The sequence below is a fragment of the Gavia stellata genome, chromosome 3, assembly GCF_030936135.1.
Source record: "Gavia stellata isolate bGavSte3 chromosome 3, bGavSte3.hap2, whole genome shotgun sequence".
NCBI classification, from domain to species: Eukaryota; Metazoa; Chordata; class Aves; order Gaviiformes; family Gaviidae; genus Gavia; species Gavia stellata.
This window is the reverse complement of record NC_082596.1, coordinates 101,534,998-101,562,429: the sequence shown is the minus strand read 5'-3', so window position 1 is coordinate 101,562,429 and position 27,432 is coordinate 101,534,998. Positions and strand designations below refer to the sequence as shown.

General features: G+C 39.6%; 1 protein-coding gene across 1 annotated transcript in view; it reads left to right on the top strand.

Moving 5' to 3' along the window:
- The window catches only part of FARS2 (phenylalanyl-tRNA synthetase 2, mitochondrial), a 253,211-nt gene that overhangs the window by 64,244 nt on the left and 161,535 nt on the right, over positions 1-27,432 (top strand). Inside the window, exons 4-5 of the mRNA XM_059815458.1 lie at positions 5,539-5,698; positions 12,563-12,694. Of these exons, the coding sequence (XP_059671441.1) occupies positions 5,539-5,698; positions 12,563-12,694 (292 nt within the window). The remainder of the gene's footprint in view (positions 1-5,538; positions 5,699-12,562; positions 12,695-27,432) is intronic.

Below are 27,432 nucleotides of genomic sequence, written 5' to 3'. Positions count from 1 at the left end.
ACCTGCAGCCTATGAAGGACCCCACATCAAAGCAGGTGGATGCCCAAAGGAGGCTGTGACCCCGTGGGAAGCCTGTGCTGGAGCAGGCTCCTGGCAGGATCTGTGGACCCGTGGAGAGAGGAGCCCACGCTGGAGCAGGTTTGCTGGCAGGACTTGTGACCCCACGGGGGACCCACACTGGAGCAGTCTGTTCCTGAAGGACTGCACCCCGTGGAAGGGACCCACGCTGGAGCAGTTCATGAAGAACTGCAGCCCGTGGGAAGGACTCACACTGGAGAAGTTCGTGGAGAACTGTCTCCCGTGGGAGGGACCCCACGGTGGAGCAGGGGAAGAGTGTGAGGAGTCCTCCCCTGAGGAGGAAGGAGCAGCAGGAACAGCATGTGATGAACTGACTTCAACCCCCATTCCCCGTCCCCCTGTGCTGCTCAGGGGGAGGAGGTAGAGAAAATTGGGAGTGAAGTTGAGCCTGGGGAGAAGGCAGGGGTGGGGGGGGCAAAGGGGTTTTATGATTTGGTTTTATTTTTCATTATCCTGCTCTGATTTTCATTGGTAATAAATTAAACTACTTTCTGGTTTGCCTGTGACAGTAATTGCTGAGAGGCCTCCCTGTCCTTACCTCGACCCATGAGCCATTTGTTATATTTTTCTCTCCCCTGTCCAGCTGAGGAAGGGGAGTGATAGAGCGGCTTTGGTGGGCACCTGGCATCCAGCCAGGGTCAACCTACCCCATGGTCCATGGCCTAGAACATTTGGAAGATGCTACTGCATGTTTTATTGCAAAGGCTTTATATAAAATATTTTTTCAAACTTTCTTATTTTGTCTCATCCAGCTAAAAAAAAAATCCAACAATGCTTTTCAGAATAAAGCAGTTAAATCCATTCGATGCGATATTTAAATTGTGCAGGGAAAAAAAAGAGCAAAATGTCTACAAGTGTATTTGGGAAGTCTAGGGTGCTTAAAAATAAAGGAATTTCTATTGCCACAGGAACAGAAGTCTGATTTCTATCATGTATGTCTCATTATAACTGATACCCATGTAGCAGTGTTGCTTTTTCTTTGCTGTTCAAAAACATCTGTATGGTTTTCCCTTAAACATGGTGATGATTTGGGGTTTTTTTCAGGAACGCTTTCATTAGGTTAAAAAAAAAATAGAGATATGTTTTCAGTCCTCCAATTACAGCAAAAAGTTAAGGATCCAGAAATCAAGGTTACTACCTGCAAGCTTGGTGCTTGAAGTGATTTTTGCCATTTTCTCCCAAAACAAATGCTTATTGGTATGCAGTAAAGAGCATTCTGTCATGCGGACGCTGGGCTGTGTATCTCTTTGGCACCTGAAACTGCCTGGATGGGGGTGCAGGTTTACAAGTTTCATCGTCTTGGAGGCTGATTGGGACTGGCATTAGGTTTTCTTTTTGATGAGCCATCTTCAAGTGGCATCATCTTCTTCATTCCTGATCCATTGCTTGAGTGTTACAGCACGTTTAAATGTTGTGGAAAGTTGTAAGTGGATTTAGAGTGCAGCTGTTTGTTTATTTATAGGGATATTTATCAGGGCCAGTGAGTCAAAATGTATTCAGTGTGGCAAGGTTGAGTGTTGCCCCATGCAGATCCTCATGTAGAGCTAGTCTTAAGTGCCGGTTTGTCTGTGAGTATATGGTACATGAGCATTACGTATTCGTTATCTTAATTGCTGGCATATGCATCACTGGCAGGAGGAATACACAACTGCATTGTGGAAAGACAGGATGTAGTTACAGATCTTTCTGATCTGAAACCTGCTAAGAATGCCATCTTGTAAAGAGACACTTAATCTTGGACTGCATCCTGAACGTATGGATAATGAAGTGATGTGAGATTAAAAAAAGTCTGTCGAGTGACTGAAGAAGTGTTGGGGTCTTCACTGAAATCAAACATGTGACTTCTGCCCTCTGTGCCAGGCTGAGAAATACTGTGAAGTGCTTTTAAAGGAGCGTAGTTCTGGTTTTGTATTTGTTTAATTAAACCCCAGTGTCTTCTGGCCATTGCATGTTACCAAATTGGACTTTATTCTTATTATGAACTAAATTATGAATAAATTTCATGCCACATGGTAAGATCAGTTTGATTCCTTTCTGCCTTCTCCTTTGTAATGCAGTATCAGTCAGATATGCTGCTAAATCCCGGTAATTACTAAGTTTTTTTACTTCTGCATGATGACACAATATTCAATGTTTTGCACACCTTCACTTAAAGAAAAAAACTTCTTGCCATTAAACTAGACAGATAAATAGGTGCTTGATTTATGGCTACAGGAAATTTCTTTTCTGGTAGTAGTAATGACTGATCATATTCAATACAATAAAAGAGTGCATTTTATTTCAGCCTGCACTGAAGGAATAAATGTACGTGAAATTGTGGCATCTTGGATGTGTCAGTTTTTTATGCAAGACTGTTAGATTTATTTTTTTTTTCTCCATTTGCTCAGATACGTGCTTGAGAAGAATTGACATCAAAAAGGAGCAACTGTAGGTGATTCTTCATTTTACTCAAGCCTTGACTTTCCTGGCTTTACGTGTGTAGAAATGTTGAAGTGTTTCTAATCCAAGACATGTACTTAGCACTGTTCAATCATTGTAACAGTGAAATTGATGTATCAGTTTAAAGCTGCTCATATTGGCATATCAGTGTCAGTGAATGGAAAGAAGGGAATAAATATTAATACAACTGTAAGGCATCTTTTTTCTCAGTATAACCCCGTCCACAGCTGTGCTGAAGTTGACAAGAGCTGATGGAGCCTCTATGGAGAATACAAAAATGCCTGACAGTAAGGGGGGCTGTTTCCTTGCCCCTACCTGTCTTTTGGGGACTCCCCTAAGGCTGTGGCTTCACAGCCGGTGCAAACTGGCGTAGATTTATGCCTGTGCCACGTGTCCCAGCCCCATCCCACATGCCAGCATGTCTCTTGGTGCTGCCAGTATGCTGATAATTGATTACCGAGCTGAATTTGACTGTTTTCATGTCCTTCAGTTTCTTCCCTTCTCCTGGGTTACTCTTCATCCAGATCCACCTCCCAGCCTGGCTCAGTGCACCGCTGCATGGACACTCCTCCTGGCACGGAGAAGGAGATGGTGCATATGGCTGGTTTGGCAGGATGAAGAGGCCGGCAAGTTAGAGTGCTGGAGTATGACTAAATGTGTCTACTCTAACGGTTGTTGCACGATTTTATTGCCACATCTGATATAATCTACTAAAATAGAATTTTGCTTCAGACAGTAATTGCAATATCAACATTTCAGGAATAATACAGTGGTAAGGAAAAGAAGTACTTCTATGTGCTTGTTGATACAAATGCTGTATTTTAAAGGCAGTGTCCAGACTATTTGTTCCTTGCAGCGGTCTGAGGAACCAGTTTTAAGCTGAGGAGTGAGGGGAGGAATGAAGGTGAAAAGGAAGATGAGAGTTTCATGTCCTAAAATACTGCTGGTGGGGAAATTAATGTGTAAATACAGTGTATTCTAGTCCAAAGGGGGGACAAAATCTCTGTGGCCTGAAGGGTGTTTCTGGCTTGCTGAGAGTAGTCTCTTCAGTCAATAGAAAGAAAAAATAGGTACCTGTAGAGGGTGGTTCAGAGCAGGAGCCTAATTTAGCCATTCCAGGTTCCTGTGTGAGGAAGCCTGTGTCTGTCCATTGACCACCCAGTGAGCCTAAGACGATTAACCTCCCTAAGCTAATGCTGGCTGCTGTGAATACCCCCCGGCTTTCAAAACCACATGCTGGATGACTGATCTGCCCTGCTGACAGTAAATTAGTTATAGGGTGGGTGTCATCTGCTTCTTCCAGCCAGTGCAGAAATAATGCCAGTAGGAAGAAGGGTGTGTGTGTGTGTGTGTGTGTTTAATCTTTCAGGTGATGCCTTGAATAAAGAATCTGTTATTCAAAAGTGTATTACCTAGTTTTGTCAGGCTGCTGCGTGTTGATTAGTAAAGGCATTTTTGTTAGACAGATGGATAATCATTTTATGTAGAATTTCTCTTTTTCCTTTTTTATTTTGTATTTTTCTGCAGCGCACTAAGGAGGTTAACTTGAGAGGTGTTTTCTCAATCTGCCAGCCAAGTCTCCTTCTGACTAGCAATACAAAGTTAAATGCTACTGACGGGATTTTTTTATTCCCTCAATCATTTTGCTGCTGTTTTGCGTGCTGTCTAAGCTCGGACTCTTTCTGCATGCATTGTGTCCGTATGAAACGTGCTAGAAGCTAGTCTTAATTAATTGTGCCCAGCATTTGTAGGCTACCAGAGGTTCACCTGAACATTTTTTAGAGCTTTTAGTGCACTGAAGGCATCAAACTGCAATTAAAACAACTTTTGTGGGCATCCATGAGTTGTTAAGGTTACACACTGTTCGTGGCGTGTGAGAGCTAGTTACGCTGGGAGGCTTAATGTGAAGAAAATCTCTGTGTGTTTTTTCCCCTCTGTGTGTGCTTGGTTGACTATGGGAAGGTGGAGAAGGAGGGGTAGGAAAGGGCACTAGACGCACTTTCACAGCTAGCTCTCCCTGCCCTTCACCCTTAAGAGTTGGGATTTGTACAGCAGTAAGGATTTCCAACAAAAATTCTCTTTAGAGTATAAAACCACCTGCTTGTCTCCCCAAGACACAGAGCCTCCAACGACATGGCTTAGCAAGAGTATTTTATTGGTATCTCTGAGAATGTAGATTTACTGTTATGTATCTCTCTGGGATCACCTGGCCAGAAATGTATGGGGATGTACAGGAAACAGAAATCTTCAATTCGCAGCAGATGTGGTGGAGAGCAGCCCCTGTATGAAGTGCAAGCCTGTCACATCCCAAATACAGCCTGCCCCTATGCTTTGTAGTTTATCTGGAAACCCCAGCCCAAGACCATGAATCCTTAAATGCCCCATAGACAAAAAGAAAGGTGCTGTGGGGGGGAAAATGGTAGTTCTTAAATGAATAAACTGTATCCAAGATGAATCAATTATAAGCAGCTTAAGGTCTCATTAAATTGCCAGGTTTTGTGGGGGGCTTGTTTTGTGGTTTTTTTGTGGGTTTTTTTTTTTTTTAAAAGTTCATTTGATTACGGCTTTTAAAAAGTGTTGGGTTTTTTGGTATTTCTTTTACATCATTCAATTACTAAAAAAAGTTGAAGCTGTGATAAATGCCATTGTGTATTGTAGTTTTTGGGGTCTAATTTACATACACTGTACAATGTACTTTGTTCTTCACTACAACTTTCAAAGTAACAGAATCAGAAAAAGAGATGTTTCTTTATAAATTAATATTTTCCTGTAGCTAATATTGTTTAAAGGTATGGTACAGAAATAAAAAAAATCTTATTGTTTGAATATTTCTGTTCTTGTGATGATTTATCTCTGCGTTTTGTGAAAAGAACTTGTATAAAATCACAGTCTTTACATTTGTATTTCATGGTGCAGACTTAGTAGGTAAGGTTCCCACTTAAATCAATAAAACTTAATTCTCTGTTTTCATTGAGAAAATCATTGATGCAAAATGCTGGTGTTTGTGTGGTTTTGTTCTAGTTGTTCTCCAACATTAAAGATGGTGAAGGCTTACAGTTGTTTGAGCAAGGTCATCGCACTGCACACAAGCAAGAGTGTCACACCATGGAGGCAGTGAGGCTGGTGGAGTTCAACCTGAAGCAAGTGCTCACAAAGCTCATGACTCACATCTTTGGTGATGGTAGGTTCTTGCACCTTTTTTCCTGGACTGCTGATAGCTGGTAGGCATCCAGACTTTTGAGAAACATTTTGCTGCATAATAAAAACAGGAGGCTTAGGAGCGATGATGACAGCTGCTATACTGAAACAGCCATGTGGGTTTTTTCTAATGAGAGTTATAGTAATTTTAGGAGTCCTCATTCATATTCTTTACTAATACATTTTTGTTTTAAATTTGATCACAGTTCCATCCCAGTGTCTTCTAATGTCAGAGTAACTAGCTATTGATTGACCTTTCAGCCGTAATTTGTATTTTATGTTATTGTTCTTTAATGCTATTAAATCCACACCTTACAAAATTAATAGAGCACAGCCCAAGAGACCACGTGTTCTTCTCTTGGTTTTCCTAACTACTGGTGTGCATAACACTGTATTGAATCATCAGTTTTTTGTGAAAAGATTTTGGAATGTAGTGTGTCAGGGTAACATAGTGGGTATGAATACAGGTAGGGACGTGTGCCAGACCCAACTACGGGTGCTTGTCTGGCAGAAGCCATGTGTTAGAGTGGATGCAGTGTACCTGTCGGTGTGGGTCCTGCGAGGAGAGATGGTTCCAGCTCCAGCACAAAGCTGTGTGGGAGCCCCTCTGCTTCGTACTCATGGGCATCCCGTGTCCCTGGAGGGACAGAGCATGGCTGCGGCATCTCACCTGAGGCTGCATCAAAGCTGGGTGCCGCTGGGGAGCGTGTGGGGCAATGATCACATCTCGCACCAGCAGCTTGGAGCTTGACAGGGGAAGGGGTCCGTAGGTGCGTGTGCTGCTTTGCTGCATATGCACTCAAAGTGCTGTGAGTGTTTTCCTTGTGCAAATAAATTAAACCGAGGGGAGATGGTGTTTGCTAAGTTTGCACCAAGCTGAAAAATAATTGTTGTTTGGTACTTAGAGTGGAATGAGGAAGGGTAATGAATGTTTGTGTATACGAATTAAATATCCTCTCCTTGGAAACCCCTGTTTTTGGTTTCAGGAGTTGAATTTATAAATGGCCTGAGTTAAAATTGCTACATTAATGCTATTTCCTGGCAAGGAGGCTTTTCTTCTGAACTGATTCATTTTTCTGTTGAGGAAATACTGGATGGTATTAGAATGCACAGGGTATGCTGGCTACTTTCAAAGCTGATACCCACTGAATTTAGAACAGTAGTTCCAAGAGTGGAATGATAACGGTAGCAAGTCCTATATATGACTGCTTGAATATTTGTCTGAAATTCTCAAGTTGAATTTACAGAAAGCAAAACTTTTACCAGTTTTTGTTCTATCCCATCTGGGCAAAAATTTTTTAAGTTCCTGAGTTCAGTTTTAATTCTGGTTGTATTTTACTTAACAGCAGCCTTTTGAAACATACAAAATTAGGATCAAAGTGAGTGATAGTAAGAATGATATTTTTTTGATCAACCGCAGATGCTGAGGATGTTGTTTAAAGTGAGCAATTTCGAGGAGTTATTAGCGATAGCTGAGACTGCAGTGACATCCTTCTCCAACTGTTGACAGATGCTGCACTTTAAGCTTCAGTATGTTGGCTATTACTAGTTCTTTTACAGTCCACACAGTAGCTGGAAAGACATTAAAAAAAATATTCATAAATGATTGTAAACCTACAGGCTGAAGGTAGGTACTGCCTTCTTCTGTAAAGATTTTCTATTTCTATGCCCCCAATATTTTTCCTGAAATAAAAAGACAAGATCTAGATAATTATATCTCTGTAGATAATTATATCTCTCTTTTTTTACACACACCGCCCCCCCCCCCCCCCCCCAATGGAAGTGTGATGTTCTCTCCCCTTCACCACCTTGATTTTCTTGTAAGCTGTCAATGCAAACTGCAAGATAATACTCAAAGAAGCAAACTTCATGCTAGGCACTAGAAGTACGAGATGGGTGCAGTGCAAGTTACCTGGGGCACACATAATTAAATTTGTCTTTCGACAGCTGCCATCTTTTAATTTTCATTTTACTCTCCATATTACCCAATACTTTTGATTACTTTTGTGTCTCAACTCCCTTAGATTTTAACTTAAAATTTAAATGTATTTTACTGTATTCATTGCTCTTGGAAAAATTCTGTATTTCTTCTTCTCGTGAATATTCCGTAAGGCCCCATGCTCTGTTAAAAGCAAAAATTTCCTTCCTTTTATACTTCACATCAGTTGTATTCTTTACAGCCTGTGCTGTCAGCAGAAGGTGCATATCTTTTCTAGCAGGATAGTGTGATCATAGCTGCAGTAAGCTACTGACATGTTGCATTGTCATACAGTCAACTGTTATTCATAGGCAGATTGTTTGGATTGCAGATAAAGTCTACTGTGCAAGTTAGTTTTGCATAAACTAGCTTAGGCCTGAAGTGCTGGACTTGGATAGCTGTGCTTCTGCAGTGCTTCTCTGGGAATTTACCAGCTCAGGTTGATGATAGACTGTTGTGGATCTCTGCAGAAAGGTCAGATCACTGACCTGTCTTTTTTGTTGCTTTGTTCTAGGTTAATTTTAATAATATTTAATGAGACAATTTTGCTTTACCCGACTCATCCTACACTATCTGGGTACTTTAGCGTTGACTGTACATGCCAGTAAATAATATAACAAAAGTTGCTTAAAGATCACTAGATTATCATGAGGAAGGTCAAAGACATCATAAAAAATCTGCATCTACATTTATTCCCAAGGCTTTTCGTTTTATTTCTTCCTGGCTTTGCCAACTGGCAAGGGAATGATGGATATTAGAGAGGGGGAAAGATCTGGAGCATGCAATCAATTGTCTTAAATACTTGACAATGTAAGGTAGTCCTTTTTATGACATTTTCTAGTGGTATGCCATGTCTGATTTTGCATACTACAAGTGATGAGCCTTCAGTTTCATTCATGAGATTTTGGTGTCAGGAAGCCATTTCAAATACTATGCCTAAAGATCACCTTTCTTAGTTTTCTTCTATTATGCCTGAATACAGCGCATACGTCTGATTTTGCATACTACAAGTGATGGGCCTTCAGTTTCTTTCATGAGATTTTGGTGTCAGGAAGCCATTTCAAATACTATGCCTAGAGATCACCTTTCTTAGTTTTCTTCTATTACGTCTGAATACGGTGCATACTTAAAATCCACTAATTTAACTTACACCTCTGTCTCCACATGCAGATCTGTCAGTGTAGGAAGTCTATTCCATCTCATTTGAGTTACCTTGTAATGAGGCTTTCCAAGGTTAGCTGTCTTAGGTTTCCTCATAAAGTCGATCAGTCTTTCCCAACTCCAGTTCTTTCTCTAACCCTGTGTGGTTTGGCGAAAGCTTTCTGGACCCTGAGAGATTCAGAAGTAATCTTACTATAGCAAATAGAAAAGAATGACTGTGTGCTGGTTCTGTGATTTGTTGCTTTACGTTAAATTGCCCAAAATTCACTGCTCTCCCATATTTATCTACCAAATTCCAAGGCACCAGTAAGAGAAGGCGGGAGAGTGACTAATGCCCTGCTTTGACAGTTCTGCTGTTGCTGGTTCTGACTGAACAGCCACTGGATGTCTTTTAAATCAAACATTGTTATGCTCTTTCTTCTTAACTCTGTTGTACTGATATCTCCTTATAGTGCATGGAGGTCTAGGAGTGTAAGAAGTTTAAAAAAAATAAAATCATTTATTGAGGATATAATGGTCTGGCTAATAATAATGTCAGCTAACATAGGTTTATGGGCAGCCAGCTCCTGTCTGCTGCAAGTGAGATGAATTAGCTGAAGCAATGAGGTGCAGAGTACTTAAAAATCAACACACTCCTCAAGCAGCCACAGCTCAGATACCTTCTGGGCTCCCTAGCACCCCCCTGCACTCCTCTCCTTTTTCTCCCATAGACTCCTTCTCTAAAAATAATCCTCACAGCAACAAAGAGAATTTCTGGTCAGTGAAGACCATCTGGGTCTCTGGCTTTGTTGCTTCTGTGCTGTAGCGTGGCAATAGGCTGCTTTAATGTGTTGGGGTTTTTTTCTTTTCTTTCTTTCAGAGCGGCTTCGGGTAAGCCTTTTTCATTATGAGACTCAATTAGGCTGGCACAGACAGATACTTGTTTAGCTTACTATCTGATAACACCATTACTTTTGAGTGCAGGCTATGACCAATTACGTACCTGGATTCAGTACTCAGAAATAACAATAACTATTCACTTTTTCCTTACTCACTGGAGATGAGTTACGACGCGTGAGTTACTAACAGACGTGTACCCACTGGAATGACTCCCATGAACACTGTGGGGCTGTGAAATGAGCAGGGGTCCTCTGCTAATACAAACCACCTCTTTGAACTAGAGAAATGGCTGAGTTTCTATCTAGTGATCAGTCTTTGGTTAGATGCAGCATTGTGCTCTTTTAAGTGCCTCTGTGTTTTAAGACAGATAAGCATTTCTTGGCCTCTTAAAACTTCTAGAAAAGATCCTTTTTGCCAGCATTTCATCGACTGTATGTAAAGAAATAAATTAGGCCTAATCAGGTAAATTATATAGTACTACAAAAAGCCTAATCTCTGTAATCCTTCTAAGTCTTTAGTGGTTTAATTTGCTGAGTGTGAACAATGCCCTTTATTCTTTGGGAATATATTGAGCACCAAGACAATATTTTGTATCTAAATAATAAACATACCCATTTATTCTGTAACAGTCTGTAGAAATGCAGTTAGAAGGTTTAATCTTGCCAAAGGCTGAGCACCCTCTCCTTTCAGTAAAGTCTTCTAGAGCCAAAAGTCTGAAAGAACACCTGAATGTAAACTACAGAGGTATTCCCAATTGTCCTGGCTACTGTATGAATAAAATTATTGTGGTATATTGGATTAACTATAAATTTAGAGAACAGAGTGAAGGTGAGAATTGTTTCTTCATTGTAAATTTGTTTTGGTTTATTCAGATTTTTGTTTGCTTATTTGCATTTAAAACAAATGCCTCTTAAGTACTAATAAGCATTCAAAATTAAGAGCTTTTAAGTTAATGTTTTTACCTTTTAAAATTTATTTTAATTAAGAATGAAACGCAGCTTCATTTTGAAGTAATCAGAAGATTAAAAAGAAACCATTTTCTGAATGTTGTTACTGAACACGAAACTACTTGAATATTCAACGTCATTCTTGCTGCAGTTGCAAATTTTGCTAGCTAAATGAAGATATTTCATATGTGCATGGCTTTACAGTGAATGCAGAGTTGTACAGCCCTAGGACTAAAAATGCATTTGTACCACGACCATGAAATTAAAAAAATGTTTTCTGCATACCATACTGTTGTATACACATGACTTTTCATCTACGTAATTTTTTATTGTTATGCAAACAAAAAAGCAGTAGTGATTGCTGTAAGTCACAGTACAGTTATAAATGGTATAATTGCTAATACTTCAATTTTTTTGAGTTCTGTGTTTAAAATTATCAAAATGCTTTTTTATTATTCATATAACTTCCTGAGATTGATTTTTAAGAGGGAAAAGAAAATCTAGAAGTACCAACGTGTTTGTTTGGAAACCTGCCTCTCCCTTTGAAAGTTCATAGCACCAAGAAAAGTTCTGTGTAACTATTAGGTATTTTATGTTTTGGCTATGTATGTATGCTTTTGTTGTTACTTGTTTCAGTTTCTGTAGCCACATTTAATGTTTTGGAAGTAATCAAAGAGAATCTAATCCTTGAGGCTACACAAAATGTTTTAATTTGAAAAACTCTCAGTATAAATCGTGCGATTTCATGTTTCAAGTTTCTTGTTATGAAACAAAATCAAGAAAGCCTGAAAATCAAACTAGGGGTGTTAACAGTTACCATCACCCAAACAACCTTTGCTGTGCCCTTTATTTTCAAAATTGTACCTACCTGGCTGTTAATAATCCTAATGCTGATTAGCATTGGGATTAACTGAAGGGAAAGATGGGCTTGGGTTTAAGGCATTAGCCCACAGAATTTGCAGTTCAATTCTCTTTCGAGTTTTTACTGTTCATGTTTCCAAGACTTTTTTCCTGACACTTAATGGCTAGAAAAAAATTCTTTAGTGAAAGAAAGCTTATGTAAATGATTGCAAGAACTAAAACTCATCAAATATAATGAGGGCCTTGACAACCCCTCTGCTTTTGGCAGCACTGTAGACCTTGCCCTCTTCCGGCTCCACTGCTCTTGGATGCCAGGGGTTTCCTCACCCTGCGCAGTGGTACTTCGGAGATGCTGAGCTGGGGAGGAGGGAGAGTTACCCATTGGTGCCTTTCTCTTACACTTCACATCCACATGAAGTTAAACTCTTGTTTCCTGGATCCAGAGTACTCTGTGTGTGTTGGTATATAGCATACCTTAACAATGTACAACTCTCTGTATATATATTTATGTGTATTAATACCTATTTTAACTTTCATATTTAAACATATACAGAAAGAATAGCTTTGTATTTTAAATAGGTTCTGATGAAAAAAATTACTTGCCTAGCTGACCCATAAAATACTAAGTAAGAATTAAAGACTTAGCTTCTCCTGTGAGGAGCAGTTAGTCATTTCCTTGTGCAAAGAATAACAAAATTACTGACTTTGCCATGGTCTTGGCTCATTTTTGTTTGATGCCAGGTGGTTGCTAGAGTTTGACAAATGATTGATTTGGTTTCTAAGGGTGCTTGAATTGCACAAAGCGTTTTTCATATTAGAAAAGACATGGTCATTTTTTCCCCCAAGTTTTAAGATTTATCGCCTTGCACAAGTGTTGTAAATTAGTCTCTTTGCTATTTATTTTCTCTGGATTGCTGTAATTGGTGTCATTAGTTGAAGGGCAAGTTCTACAGAAGGTTGGAGGGATGGCTTTTTAAGCATACACCCTTCATATTTATTTATTTTTTAAACACTGCTACAGGATTGCAAGTCAGATGGGTAGACTGCTACTTCCCGTTTACTCACCCTTCCTTTGAGATGGAGATCAACTTCCAAGGAGAATGGATGGAGGTCCTGGGCTGCGGGGTCATGGAGCAACAGCTAGTTAACTCAGGTACTGAAACTCCTTTACTTCATTGACATCCTCCTTAGCAAACACTTCCAGTGGAATCAGCTTCACAGTCTGGTGAGCACAGACATCTCTGGTCGTGGCAGCCGTCACAAATAGTCCTCAGGTGGAATGCAGCCCTTGCATGCTGTGATTTCCATGTAGCAATTGAGCAAGCGATCTGGAGCTTGCAAATAGAAAGGATCGCCTTTTATTTCGTGCAGCAAGGAGACAGACGGATGTCAGCTTTAAAAGAGAAGCTGACGAATTAGGGTGTGCCGTTTTTTTCTCTTCCAAGTGACGTCAAGTGCATTCATAGCTACGATTTAAAAGTATTGTAAGCAAATAGCATCCCCTAATATTTGGAATATCAGAGTGCTCCTGTATCTGTAAAGTATAGAAAGAGGAATGTGGTACCTTTCATACTGCTATTTGGTCGCTGGGTAGATGGTAGGTTGTTTTTTGGTTTTGTTTCGTTTCTTTTCTCCTCAGGTTGGTTATTTATGAGGTTGTAAACTGCATTAAGAATGACATCATTTATTTTAATTGAAATTATTACAGAGGAATGTCATCTGACAATTTTGCTTTCTAAAACATACACATAAGTACAAAAGAAGGAGAGGAGAAATTGTTTTTTTTCTGATTATTTTTATATAGAGAACTTTACATGCTTGTTCATTAGCTGAGAATAGGCAATTCTCTAAGCACAGGGCAGACTGCATGTGCTCAGACCTCTGTCGTTCAGTGTCTTCCAGTACCGTTTATTAGGTATGGGAGCCTTTTGGAATATCATCCGTTTAATTCTCATAAGTGTGCTTTCAGATGGCCAAGTTGTACTCAGTTGATTTTTTTTTTTTTTTTTGCAGTTGGTTTCCTAAGCTATTGGTGTATTTTCATGTGCTCAAAATTGTTTCTGTTGAAGTCCAAGTATCATAACTATGAATGGCTCAGTTTTGGCCCCAGTTACTTGGCACTGTTTGTTTTCCTTAAAGTTTGCATGTATTTTAATCTGATCATTTTCCTTTTAAAAGGATAAATCTTCTTCCAGAGTTTCTCCCCAATGGCTTAATGGTTTATGCTAACATTCTTTCTCAGGTTATATTTACCATACCATGAACATAATAATACAGCTTCTCATCAGCCTCAGAAGTGAAAAGCTACTGTGTAATATTATTTCCATCAGATGTAACACACCAATGGCCAGGCTTTCTTCTTGAAAAGGTTTTACGTTGCTCAATTCTTATGTTTAGGTTCCTTTAATGTGTGTGAGAAGAGCTAAACTGTGGCCTCAAAACAATTACTGTATGTGTGTGTGTGTATGTGAATGAATGTGCATGAAACACCAATGGTTTCTGCAGTGGTCAAAGTTTTCAATTTACTTTGCCTCAGCTCTTTTTCACCTTTCTGAATTATGGTCTTAAAAATTATATCCCTTCTGCACCAAAACTCTCCTAACTACTCATTGCAATTCTAATCTTGCAAGAACTCATGAATTTAGTAAGTCAAGTCTAGCTTTTGAATGACTTTTAGACTTGTCTTATTAAAACAAACAAAAAAAAGAGATTCTTTCACTTTATCAGCAAGAAATTTGTAGAGGGTGCTAACTCAGTTATGGAAGTGCCAATCATTTTTCTCTTCATTTAGAGAGAATTGCTCTTTATGTAGCCACAGTTTTGTTTTTCTGATCCCTCCAGTAGCTCTGCAAAAACACTTGGCTACGAAAGCTGAGTAATATATCTCAATGTGATTTTATTGAAGCATTGGAATCTGTTTACCACAAGTGAGGAAAAAGTGTGGCTAATAATTATGTTGGCTAATGATTAGCTTATTTGGTTTAAAGTAACAATGAGGACAAGGTAGTTCACATTTTCAGTTAGGTAAGGAGTGAAACACCAGTCTTCCCTGCCTACTGCAGCTCTGAGTATTCTCTTCTTTAATCCTCTTTTTGCAACGATTTAAAACCCCAGTAGGTTCCTGGCATGCCAACTTGCATCTATTTATGGTGTAGCCAAGTTTGCTATTACTAACCCATAGATCTTTTTTTTGAGTGTGTTATGGCAGCAAGCTGCTTTTCTGCAAAACTGAAAATCCGCAAATCCAGAAAGCAGATTCTCTGTGGAGATGGATGAAGGTGAAAATTTTCTTTCCTAGCTCCTTCACCTTTTTTTTGCTGGCAGAACTCAAGTGCCTTCCAAAGCCATCCCACGTTTGAACAGTGGTAGGTTTTTAATAGGTTCTTTGTTTAACCTTTAGAATGTCCTTAATGCCTCCAGTATCCGCAATCAATGGATACTACTTATTACTCCGGTCCCATGCGCCTAAATTTCTTTGAAACACCAACGTTTCAGTTTTAAAGCCTTCCATTTTAAACCAGTGTAGATCAGCAAGGAATAGGATCTTCATCAGACTTGGGAAGGAGACCTGTGACTTCGCAATAGCTCTGTCTTGTGCCTTTTGTTCTGAATACTGCCTGTTCATCTTTATAGAAGGCAGTATTATTTTCAGTCAATGGAGATTTCAGGCAAAAGAATTTGAGTTGAACTACTCAGAAAAACACTAGGTTGTGGAGTTTGGGGGTTTGTGGTTTTGTTTTTAGTTTTTTTTAATCCCTGTCATTTGTTCACTGATTAAGAAATTCCTTAACTACAGGTAAATATCCTATTGCCCAACATGAAAGCATCTAACCTCAGAGCACTGAGTCAGACCACAGACTTGCACCCTCTGATGAGGGAGTAAACACTGGTGCCTAAACCTAGATGCTATGTCTTTCTTCTTTTGTCAGATGTATAGAATAGGCACTGCAAACTTCCCATTCCTGTCTCAATCCCTTCAAGGGTTCTACCAGAAAACAGCTCAGTAGGACTGAATGAGAAAAAGAAATGCTACTCATTTTTTGTCTGGCTAAGCTGGTGCTGAAGAAATATTTCACTCTTGGTGTGCCAGTTCACCAGGCAAATGCAGAAACATCTTTTCATGGTGTACTGCACAGCTTGCTGATTAAAAACTGGAGAAGAAACTGATGAGTTTGCAGAAATTGTATGGTTTTTTTATATATATTGTCTATAACATTTCTAGTATCTTGCAGTTTGGGAATTTTTTAATGGGTATTTTTTGCTTCATATTGACTATTAAAATACATATTTCTGAAATGTAATGTTTGCTGGCAAGCATTGCTTTTCCTTCCATAAGACAGTATTTACCTAAGGGAAAGGAAGAAAGCTTTTACCTTCAAAATCCTCAAGTTCCTTCTGTTTTGTGTGTTGTTAGTTGAATATGAAAGACTGGTTTGTGAGGCAATCGGAAACAGTCGCTCAAAGCAGAAATCGGATGTGCCTGGTTATCTATGGCGTTTATAATTTAAGCAGTCAGGTTGCATCAGCACAGATGACTTTTTTTTCATTTTTATTTTGTTGAAAATATATATATTCATACATGAATATATATGAAACACAACAAAAATGCAGAAGGACTGAAGAAGCCTTGTGGAGGAATGAAAAGACAAGGTCCATGCTGCCAAGGGGCCAGGACATTAGCCCTAAGTAGCCATTTCTTTATGTTGGCAGAAGTTTCTTTTGGACTGGCAGATCTTACAATGACAACTCGCTGCCCAATATAACCTCACTATAGTTCCTTGAAGATTAACCTCCTCATGCAGCAAATTTTGATGGTAGTGACAGGTCATATTAAGATATTTTTTTAGTCTTGAGTGAAGAGTTCTACTATAGCTTTAATGCCCAGTGCAATCAGTGTTAAATTTGTTGTTATTTTCTGAAAGACACTATCCTATTGAATTTTTCTGATGCCTTCTTATGTTTTGCAAGGAGCCTTTCTTTGATTTCAACCACTTTTAAATAGAACGCGATACGGATATTTAGTATATGTAAATAGAAATGCATTGGTTATAGGGAAAAATTGTCAAATACGTTCAAATGTATTGATAGTACTCTTCATCACCTGCTTTCGTACTCTGCTCTTTTTTGCTTTTGAGGTCTGTGAAGAGTCTCTGTGGCCCTCTCTTTTTTTTTTCCCCCTGCACACTTCTTAACAAACTAGATCTCTAGTTTATGACATAGATCTCCACAGCACAGGTGTGGTAAAGAACCCAGGATATGAGAGGCAACAGAACAAACGAGCATTTTTTGTTGCAACTCAGTGCTTTGTCATGTGTGGACTTCCTTAGTGCTTTCTCACCCTTGAAATTTCACATTCTTAAAATGTTAAATGAGATCAGGATTTGCCCAGAGAGGGATGATCCAGTCTTCTGAACCATTCAGATTTTCTGTGTTATCAGCAAGCAAGGTTTCTGTTGTCTTGGTGTGTGGATAAGCAAATACAATTTGATAAAGACTGTATCATTTCCATTAAAGCCAGTCCAGCTTTTGAGTATTTTTGTTTGCATTCAGGAAAGTCTTGTACTACTAACAAAATGGATAATATTTTTCTAACAGTGATAGTTGCTATTTTTAAAAGAAAAACATATACCCCATGACAGTGCTTTTATATAACTGTTGAGAAAAAAAGCACTACTGAAAAGATGCACTGAATTGTAAGGAATGATGTTACAAGTTCCCCTAAGACTGATGCTGCTAAACTAGAGCAATTATTTGGTATAATGTGAACAAAGATCATCACTATTATAATCAATGTTCAATGAGAAGTATAAAATCTAACTTATTGTACTGTTTAACTTTCCATTTTTGTGTGCTTTGTTTTTCATCTTAAACTGTACCTGAATACATAGCTTTAATAGGAATGTTATGTATGAATTTTGATATAAAGAAAATTTATTTTTACTCTGGTTAACACTGGGAAAAATATAGAAATTTTACAGTATAATAGCAAGTTTTAGGTCCATGATGAGGATACAAGGAAACGTTATGGTTCAGTAGAACTAGTATCAATTAACAGCACATAAAGTATTTATTTCTGTGCTTCAAGAGTTTGTTATCCAGGATTTGCAAAGCTGGTGTTCATTGGTAGGTGACGAAGTTCCCGGGTCTGTATGGAGTTATATGATTCAAACCTTTGAATACAGGATGTTGCTTGCTCGGAGGCTGCGATCACATAGTATTGCTTAGTACCTGTGAAATTGGAAGCAGTTAGGGTGTGATCCTTTGCTGATTGAAATCAATGGCAATGTTCTCAGTGCTCGATGTTGCAGAATATGTTAGCTGGGGATGGAAGCAAGAAAATTGGACTAAAGTATAGCCCAAACCCAAAAGACTATAAACCCCAGTAATTTTAAATTAAAAAAACCCTAAACAAACAAACACCCCCCCCCCAAAAAAAACTTCATCCAAACAACCCCAAACCCACAAACAAAACATAAACCTGTAAAAGAGAATTCCATAATTCTTTTTTAGGAGTTCAAAAACATAATGAGAAGTCTTGAGGTATGCAAGAAAATAACCTAAGGCACATCACATCAAACCAAAGTCTGGGACATCCCTGTATCATGATGGCATCCCAAGCAGGTGCCTAAAGATGAGTAGAACAGGCATGGTTATGCTGATCCTTCCCTGATACACTCCTGCAGCTGTCCGTTTCCTGAGCTGAAAATGGTACGTTTGTTTTCAGTAGTCATTGTGGAATTTTCTTCCATTCATTTGTGGCAGTGTTTTTTGAGTCCCAGCAAACCTTTACTATCTGCAGTATCTTGTTAAAGAAGTTGCATAACTTAACTTGCATGAGGAGTCACTTCCTTTTTGTTTTGTCCAACAAGTTAGAGTTACAGTTAGAGCTCCTCTCTCATGTGAGAAGAGACAGTGAGTAGCTGTTTCTTTTTCCTTGTTTAAGCCACTCAGGATTTGTTTAGATCTCAGCTGTAACTCTCGTCACTGATTTTTTTCCAAGCCAAAGTGTCCTGGTCAGATAGTCACTCCCTGCGTGGGAGCTGATCCATACGTTCTGACAGTCTCCTGCCTGCAACTTCTCCAGGTTTCTGCCGTTAGGAGGTCAGTGTGTAATGTTCAAGCTGTGGGCATACGGTGATTTTGTACATTGTCATAAAGACTTTGCCTTCTCTTTTCCTTTTATGATAATTCCTAATATTAATTTTGCTGTGTTGACCTTTATGAGCCTTGAGTTGAAAAATGAAGGGAGGTTTTGATACGATGACTGACAGAGATGATTGCTTTTGATCACTGGCTGGTGGTTTGAAACAACCTGGCACACAGCCACCCATTCAGGTCTGGGTGGGAGCTCAGGTTGAGGTCTCATTTCCTAAGATTATGAATCATAAAGGCAGCTCTATTTATGCTACCAGTAAGAGAAGTTGGTAAGACTTTCCTGGTGTATGTAGATTTTTCTACCTTCCTCATCAGAAAGCAACGTTGATATTTACAGTCTTAAGAAACCCAGTCTATTTTTTTTTTAATTTATGCTTGTCAGCTTGAATGTAGTAGGGAATGGTGTAGGGGTTTGGAAGAGGAAGTGTCAGCTTTCCAGCATGAACAGTAGAAGATTGTCGTGGTGTTAGCAAGGAAATGAGCAGGCACTGGGCCTTCAGTAAGGCTGAACCCCAGTTTGGGGTTGTTCAGCCTGGAGAAGAGGAGGCTCCAGGGAGACCTTTTTGCAGCCTTTCAATACTTAGAGGGCTTAAAAGAAAGACAGGGCAGACTTTTTAGTAGGGCCTGTAGCAATAGGACAAGGGGTAATGGTTTTAAACTAAAAGAGGGTAGATTCAGACTAGATATAAGGAAGAAATTCTTTACAATGAGGGTGGTGAACCACTGGAACAGGTTGCCCAGAGAGGCTGTAGATGCCCCATCCCTGGAAACATTCAAAGTCAGGCTGGACGGGGCTCTGAGCAACCTGATCTAGTTGAAGATGTCCCTGCTTATTGCAGGGGATGATTGGACTAGATGACCTTTAAAGGTCCCTTCCAACCCAAACCATTCTACGATTCTAAAGCTATGGAGGGAACTTTTTGTCAATAGTTTGCATACAATTATAGTTTTAAAAGTTGCTGGGCGGTCTTGATCTTCCAATTGTGTGTGATATCCTGAATTTATAGCAAAGGTAGTTCTTCTAGTACTGTATTCCTTGTTAATTTTGTGTGTCCTTTTAATGAAGAAAAAAATGCTAACCTTGTCCAAACATCTTCATGAATATGGTTGAACATGACGGAGGGAGTTTGTCATAACTTCTGCATATCATTGCTTTTGCTTTAAAAGGTGGAAGCTTATTTGTCATGGGTGTACTCCTTGGTGAAACCTAATTCTTGAAGTGTAAGTCTTTCCCATTTGGAAGCCCTTTTACAGATCAGTTGCAGGACTTATTTCCAAAATGTAAATAGTACTTGGACCAGGGCTGCCACCTTCAGCCAAATACAAGTCTTACATGTAGAACTTGTTTGGCTTCAATGCTGCAGTAAATAAATCTTTCTTTACTAATTTATTGGAGATCATCAAAATTGCTGTCTGAGGGGAAGTAACAATTTTAAGTCCTTAATGTGTCCACTCCTTGTTGTTTTGTTATTGGCAAAAGGATTATCAGTTTGGACAGTTCTCCATAAGCAGCAGTTTAGTAGTTAACAGAAAAATTATGTCAATGTTACCTTGCAGACACAGGACTTTTTTGGTGGTTTTTTTTTCTTTGTTTGTTTTTAATTTATGAATATATTCTTAAATCAAATTTTAGTTATGGGTGAGCTAGGTTCATATATCAAGCAGCAGGGGGTGTTTTGGGGAAGAGGAAATTTAATATCGTTCATCTAGCAGGTTTTTTTTCCTGCTAAGCTCTTGCCTGGTAAATTACATTAAAATGTTGGAGCAGATGGTGCATGTGGCTTAAATAGTATGCAGACCCATGTTCTGTCTATGCCAACAGCTCTCTGCGGGGACCTTGAAATAGTTAACGCCGTTTGTGTCTATATGGATATAGTGTATAAGGGTAAATATAATGCATTTAAAATACGTTCCTGCAACTCTTCAAGGTGAAATTGAAGTTACAGAGGTATTGGTGTCTTGAGCACCTGGGGCCTCCCAAGAACACAAGGTAAAACTGTTGGATGGGCTGATTCTTCCCACACGGTACATCCAAAGCGATTCAAGTCTGCTGCATAAGCTTCACAGCTCCCCATCACAAACCTCTCAGGGGTTAAAATCTCTTCTTTTTAGGTCACTGTCTGTCTCCTATGCGACCACGTCACTGCAGTACCTTGATGTCTCCCAGTCTTTACTGTTCTTATTATCCTGAGACCATTATGAGACAGTGAAGTGTTGTCATTCCTCTTTTATTGGGTTGGAACTAAAGCGCACAGGAGGCTGACACATATGCACACACACACATGCAGACTGCAGTCAAAGACTTTAGCTGCCTTAGTTAAAGTTAGCTTTCCTACACTCCTTATATACCTTATATATAGAGAAAGAGGGTCTTCCAGTGTGTTTTGAATGTATGGAGCTTGTTTTCTGGATCAGTCTGAGAGGCAACCTCTTTCTATGGCTGGCTGCAGGGGGAGCCTGGTCTCCTTATTTAGGAGACCTTATTTAGGTCTCCTACAAAGAGACAATGTCTTGGATTAAATGAAATTAATGGGAAATTAGGAAGCATTTGAGTGACTTCCCAAGGATCTCAGAAGTTGCCTGTGGTAGAAATTGGAGTTGAATCCAAGCTTTATATCTCAGCTCCTGTGTCACCTTTGTCTCAATTCATCCTAGTGATTTACGTTTGCACATACATACATATACATATGTATGTGTGTGTATATGCATAAAAATAAACACAGAGTGAGACAAATAAGGCAAGTAAGTGACCAAATAAATAGAGTGAGAAAAATTTGGCCTATTTTCATTCTTGTGTGTGGTTTTCTCCACACACCCGCCCTGTTCCAGTGTAAACAGAAAAACTGATTGTCACAGCTGGCTAATTTGAGAGACACTCTGTTGAGCTGGCAGCCACTGAAATTTTGCTTTGGCCAGTCAAACATGGAGCTGATGTGGAGTTGTGGGCTTTTAGAGAAGGATGTGATTGAATTTTTATCTGTATTCTGCAGCATTTCATACAGATACCCACAAATGTATGTACATGGCACATCCAGAGAAGGGTGTACCTAAGACAGTGCTGACCAATTTAAAAGGGAATAAGTAATAGGGCAGAGGACCTGATTTTTCCCTAAAAATCTGTGGTGCTCCAGCCTGTCTGTACAAGAAGAGGAGGTCTGATTGTAGTCACCTGGGTGGCTACCAGCAAAACAATCAAGCATGTGCTTGACTTTTTACCTCTGAATAGTGCATATAAAGACCCAGATGTGTAAGTGGAGGGGTGGGGGCAATTAGCTGTCCTTAGTTGACTACCACATCTCTTGGCTGAAAAGGAATTGCCCATAGCCAGCAACAGCAGAAATATCAGCTGCTTTCTCAGCATCTTCAGAATAACAGTTAGTGCTAGCCTCCTTCACGATGGCAAACCTACGTGATGGTTTGCTAGGCATCCCAGTCCAGCGGAGGGAATAGATACATCACTGCTACATATTTACACGTGAGCTGGGCCACAGCTTGTGCTTTTAAGTTTTTGCAGGATTAGATCTGGATGCTCAGGACTTCGCAGGTTCAAGTTTCCAAAGACCATATATTTTTAAATTAGGATGACTTTTACATAGAAAAGCTATTCTATTTCCTTTCATCCCACTCAAAGAAGAGTCAATTTATTTCCTGCATTTGGGTGAAGGTTGCCTTTTGGGTTTGATTTTGTTCTGGTTTATTTTGAACTGACTGGAAGTAAGTCCTGGTCTTGCCTTGATAAGTAAACCAAAACACAGAAGTGAGTTGCACAAAGGTGATGCTCCAGTCAATCAAAGGGCTCATAGTTTTATTCGTTATTTGTTTCCCTTGTTCTGTTACCCATGGCTACACCACCAGGTCTGATGTGTGTGTGCTGTGTTGTGAAGTTATACCTTTCCTCCACGCTTCCCATTTCCTTGTCAAGATATTTTTTTCTGTTGTTTCCTACTTAATTTACAGCTCTATTTTTAAAACTGTTTTTCGTCAAGTTTTTAATCCAGAAGGAAACCATAAAATTTTTGAAATGTTGCTTTCTCTGATTTTATTACCTTTGACAGATTCATTATATATGTTAGAGTTGGTGTTCTTCAACAGAATAAATAGAAGCTTACTCCCAATCTGTATGTGTTTGTGTAGCATGAACAAATGCAGTATTCCATTTTATGACAATTCTATTACACCTGTTTCTGGCAAATGTGTTAGTTATTTACAGGGGTATTTTGTGGGAGAATAAGTATAGGATTGAATCTTGAATTAAATAGTTATTATAGAACTTGCATGGCCATTTGACTTTGTGGCTCCATATTATTTTGCCAGCTGAGTGTTAGAGTAGTACTGTCAATGGATTTAGAAGATAATTTCCCTTTCATGGTGCAAGACTACACTTTTAGTTGGAATTTATGTTCCTTATGTTCACAACTTAGGAAACTACTTTGTCTTCATGCTTCATTTTGTCCTGCATAAAAATGTCTGTGAAAAAGGGTTAACTCAGCCTAACACTAACATTGAAACCAGCAAGAGTGCTTATTTGACTGACTGGTGCGTGGTATGTCTTTCCATTCAACAAATGAAAGCTTCTTTCTAGCATGCGTGAGGCTGGTTTTAGTCCATTTGAAATACAAAAATGAAAAAAAGAGGTGGGAGAATGCGCAGTTGCATCTTGCAAAGTTTCTATTGCCTTTGAAGCAGTTTGCCCATGTGTATGTATTGCCTCTCCTTCCCTTTTATTTTTTTTTAATCAAAAGTAAATTAAAGGTTTAGTAATTCACTATGATTTGTCTCCTTGGGATCCAGCAGGAGGACTAGAGCACCACACACAAGAGAAGGCTAAATAATGATGGATGTAGTTTATTAAGCAGGTCCCAAGTAAAGGAAAGTGCTACTCTCAAAAACCTTGATGAGCAACAATTTATAGTACAGAGAAGGTGTTTCCCTTGGCTTTATTTATGCAAATGAAAATACAGCTAAATACTATTGAATTACTACACTGTTATGTGAAGAATGCTGAATGTTTTTAATCAGCCAGGAGTTGGTCCAATGAGTCTACTGTAATTCCTCATCAGGCTAGGGTACCCTGCGGGTTTTTTTTGTTGTGTTGCAATATTTATTTTTGCTGTTCCCAGGGCATTTATCAGGACTACCCAGCTGAGGGTGGAGAAGAGATGTCTGTAACTGTTCCTGACTCTGCTACATAAAGCTCAGTTGAGGTAGTTTCAGTTCAGCTGAGATTAGATTAGATATTTTTCTTCACTAGATCGCAAATACAAACTTGATTTCTCATTTCTGGAGGGGGAGGTTTTGGTTAGGATGTTTCTATCACGCATCATTTCTTGTCTTTCAGATTTATAGTTGGTGAAAAGAATGGGTGAACGCAGGCCTCCTGCGTGACTGCTGGAGGCCAAACACGCACCTCTCCCCCTCTCTGCTCTGCTATTGCATTAAGAAAACAACAAACCAGTGGTAGTGTATGGGTGGTCAGCCTTCCCAACTCCATACCATTTATCAGTCTCCAGTTGAGTCATGAGACGCGTCTTTAGAGGGCAATGAATGGGGAAGGGAAACCTGAGTGTGTTGCATACTTGAGGGAGAGCAGCAGCTTTCCAGTGCTGAAGGGCGACGAAGCTGGTGAGGGGTCTGGAGCACAAGTCTTATGAGGAGCGGCTGAGGGAGCTGGGGTTGTTCAGTCTGGAGAAGAGGAGGCTGAGGGGAGACCTCATCGCTCTCTCCAACTACCTGAAAGGGGGTTGCAGAGAGGTGGGTGTTGGTCTCTTCTCCCAAGTGACGAGTGACAGGACAAGAGAAAATGGCCTCAAGTTGCGCCGGGGGAGGTTTAGACTGGATATTAGGAAAAAGTTCTTTACTGAGAGAGTAGTGAAACATTGGAACAGGCTGCCCAGGGAGGTGGTGGAGTCACCATCACTGGAGGTATTCAAGGAGCGTGTGGATGTGGCATTGTGGGATGTAGCTTGATGGGCATGGAGCTGTGTGGTGTTGGGTGGGTTGTGGCTTGTTGTTGTTTTGTGGGGTTTTTTGGTTTTTTTTTTTTTGTTTTTTTTTTTTTTTTTTTTTTTTTTTTTTTTAGGTTGGACTTGATGATCTTACAGGTCTTTTCCAACCTTAGTGATTCTGTGATTCTATGGCCTGGTTGTGGCAGCAGTCCAGGCTGAGCCAGTGGCACCAGCCTCTCCCGGCTCATTTCAGCTAGAGGGTGAGAAGATCGGATTGCCCAGCTGTCTGTGTGCCAGGGCATACTGAGCCACTGCTGACCAGGCAGGTGAGCCTTGGCTGAGGACCTTTGTTTGAATTGCATGTAAGCAAACACAGAAGAACTCAAGAGCCGGAGTTTGGCCACCGCTTCTCTGTTGTTACTGCCTGCCAACAGAATAACCTTTCATATTATTATAAACTCTAGTTTTGTGAAAGTATGCAAGTCAGCTCCACTGGTGCTCTTTGGCTTGTATTACAAAGAATAACTTAGCTTCAATTTTGCTTGGGATTTGTCTTTCAGATACGCAGATTTGCTTTCCTGTTAAGGCACTGTCTACAAGCAGTGGAGGGCATAAAACCTACAACACATGAATAAAAAGGTGTTCAGAAGGAGGTGATTATGCTGTGAAGGATAATCATATTTCTAGAAGGAAGGAGAGTCTAGAACAGGTTTGGCTCTTCCATGCTGCTGGAAGGCATCCGCAGCACAGCTACATAGAGGCACCACCTCATTCCAGGCAGTGTACCAGCTAGTTTTGAGCGGGGTCTGCTGCTGCACCTTAAATGGATCAGGGAAAAATGCCAGCCTTTATTAACACTTTTCCCCCATGTAAATAACGGTGACAGATTACTAATAGATATTAAAGCAATGTCTCCTTTTTCCTGAACAGAATGGATGCCATAAATTATGTAGTCTGATGACTATGTGGTGAGCATCAGTAGTAAGTTTGATCCTAAATAGTCTGGCAGAGTCCCAGGAAACTTTTGTATGTAACAACAAATGGAATTTGAGGTAACCACGGAAGTTGTCTCGTACCTGTTTTCTTTTTGGTCAAATGGAGAGTGGAGGGAGGAAAGGGCTTGTTTGTTTCCTTGCTTTTGACAGCATTTGGATTATTTAAAAACTTTAGCTGAATATTTGAAAATCTTGGCAAGTTCCATATTCTCTGGGTCAAAATTTTGGCTTTATCAAGAAAAAAGAAGGGGAAAAAAAAATAAATCCCAGGAAAAAGCCCGTAAGCTGGTGGCTACAGTTGTAGAGCTCTTCAGCTCCTTACCCTGCAATAAGCAATAACTTTTATCTCCACTTTATCTTAAAATTGTGAGAAGGCAGGAAAAAGTAACAGAAGAATGTTTCTTACAGCACTGAAGTTTGAGTCACTCAGTCAAAAGTACCAGTCGTCTTTATGCTAATGACAGAGATTCACTGACATTGTAATTCAGAGCTTTTTCTGTTAAAAAAAAAAAAAAGTGGATTTACTAAGTTTTCTTTTAGAACAGTGATTAATGCAAAATAGCAGTGGGGATTATAATAGAAGAAAAGTTAGTAGGATCCATTTAAATAAGGCAAGAGACTCCAGTTAGGACTTAATCTTTGACTGTATGGGTTGAAAAGTATTTAGCTAATGTATTATTCCAAAAGAAGTAGTAGAGTGAGGGGAATCCTTTTCTCATATTAGTTTAGACTTGCTTAGCATGTTTCAAAAGTGACGGTCAAAGGTAAACTCCTGACTTGGACTCCTTTTTTCATCTCAGGGAAATATATTCTTAATACAATACTACTGCATGGCTCACCGCAGACACTGTAATTGCCAAGATATCTCTGCTACTCTATTAGAACCCATTGTATCACAATCAAGATGGGCGGAATTACTCACTTTTACAAGTGCTAAATTGCTTTCTATTCCTATTGAATAAAAGCTGGTGATCTTAGAAAGGAAAACTGTACTCTACATGTATTGGCACTTGCTGCTGCTATTTTTCTTCATTTGATAAGAGCTGGCAGTTCATCTTATAAAGGAGAGGTTATTTTCTCTAGGTTTCTGTGCTCATGAGGGGCAGATTGTCCTGTGTCTGCCTTCTTGTGGTTATTTATTTATTTGTATGGTTCCTTGCCATCTGAGGTTCTGCCCATGTTCAGAGGAGGTTTAATAGCTTAACTGGATTGCAGCTTTTGCATGTCATAGGCACATGAGCAATAGGAAGAAAGAAAGTGGACGTTTACTACAGCCACTCCAGAACAGGAGGCTGGAGTTCACTTAAGCCATCTGAAGATGTACTTAATCGTACAGTGGTTTTAAAAGTTATTTTCTTATGTTGCTATCAGCTTTCACACATCAATAGTGGAGCAGACTGTGCGCAAGCATTTGCCATGTTCTGCATATGGCTGATTGGAGGAGCTGTAAGCAAACAGTAGACAAATGTTGTAGCATCCTCTGTAGATTTCCTAAGTTGTTCTATGCCATGTATGTGGCTTTCTGGTTTTATAATAGTACCCAGGTGATGAGAGTGATGCACTTGTGAGTATCTGGGTTTCTTTAAATGTGACCCTATGAGCTGCTGTCCTAGTGGGACAAGGAACAAGCTGCTGCTTTGTTTTGGCAGCATGTGATGCTGAGCGAAGTTGCTTCTAGCTCAAAAAAGTATAATTTGTGCTATTTCTGCTTCTCTGCTGTTAATCAATACAAAATAATCTCAGTAGAGCAAACCTGTACATTCTGGGATGGAGAGAAAGAAGCACTCAACATTATA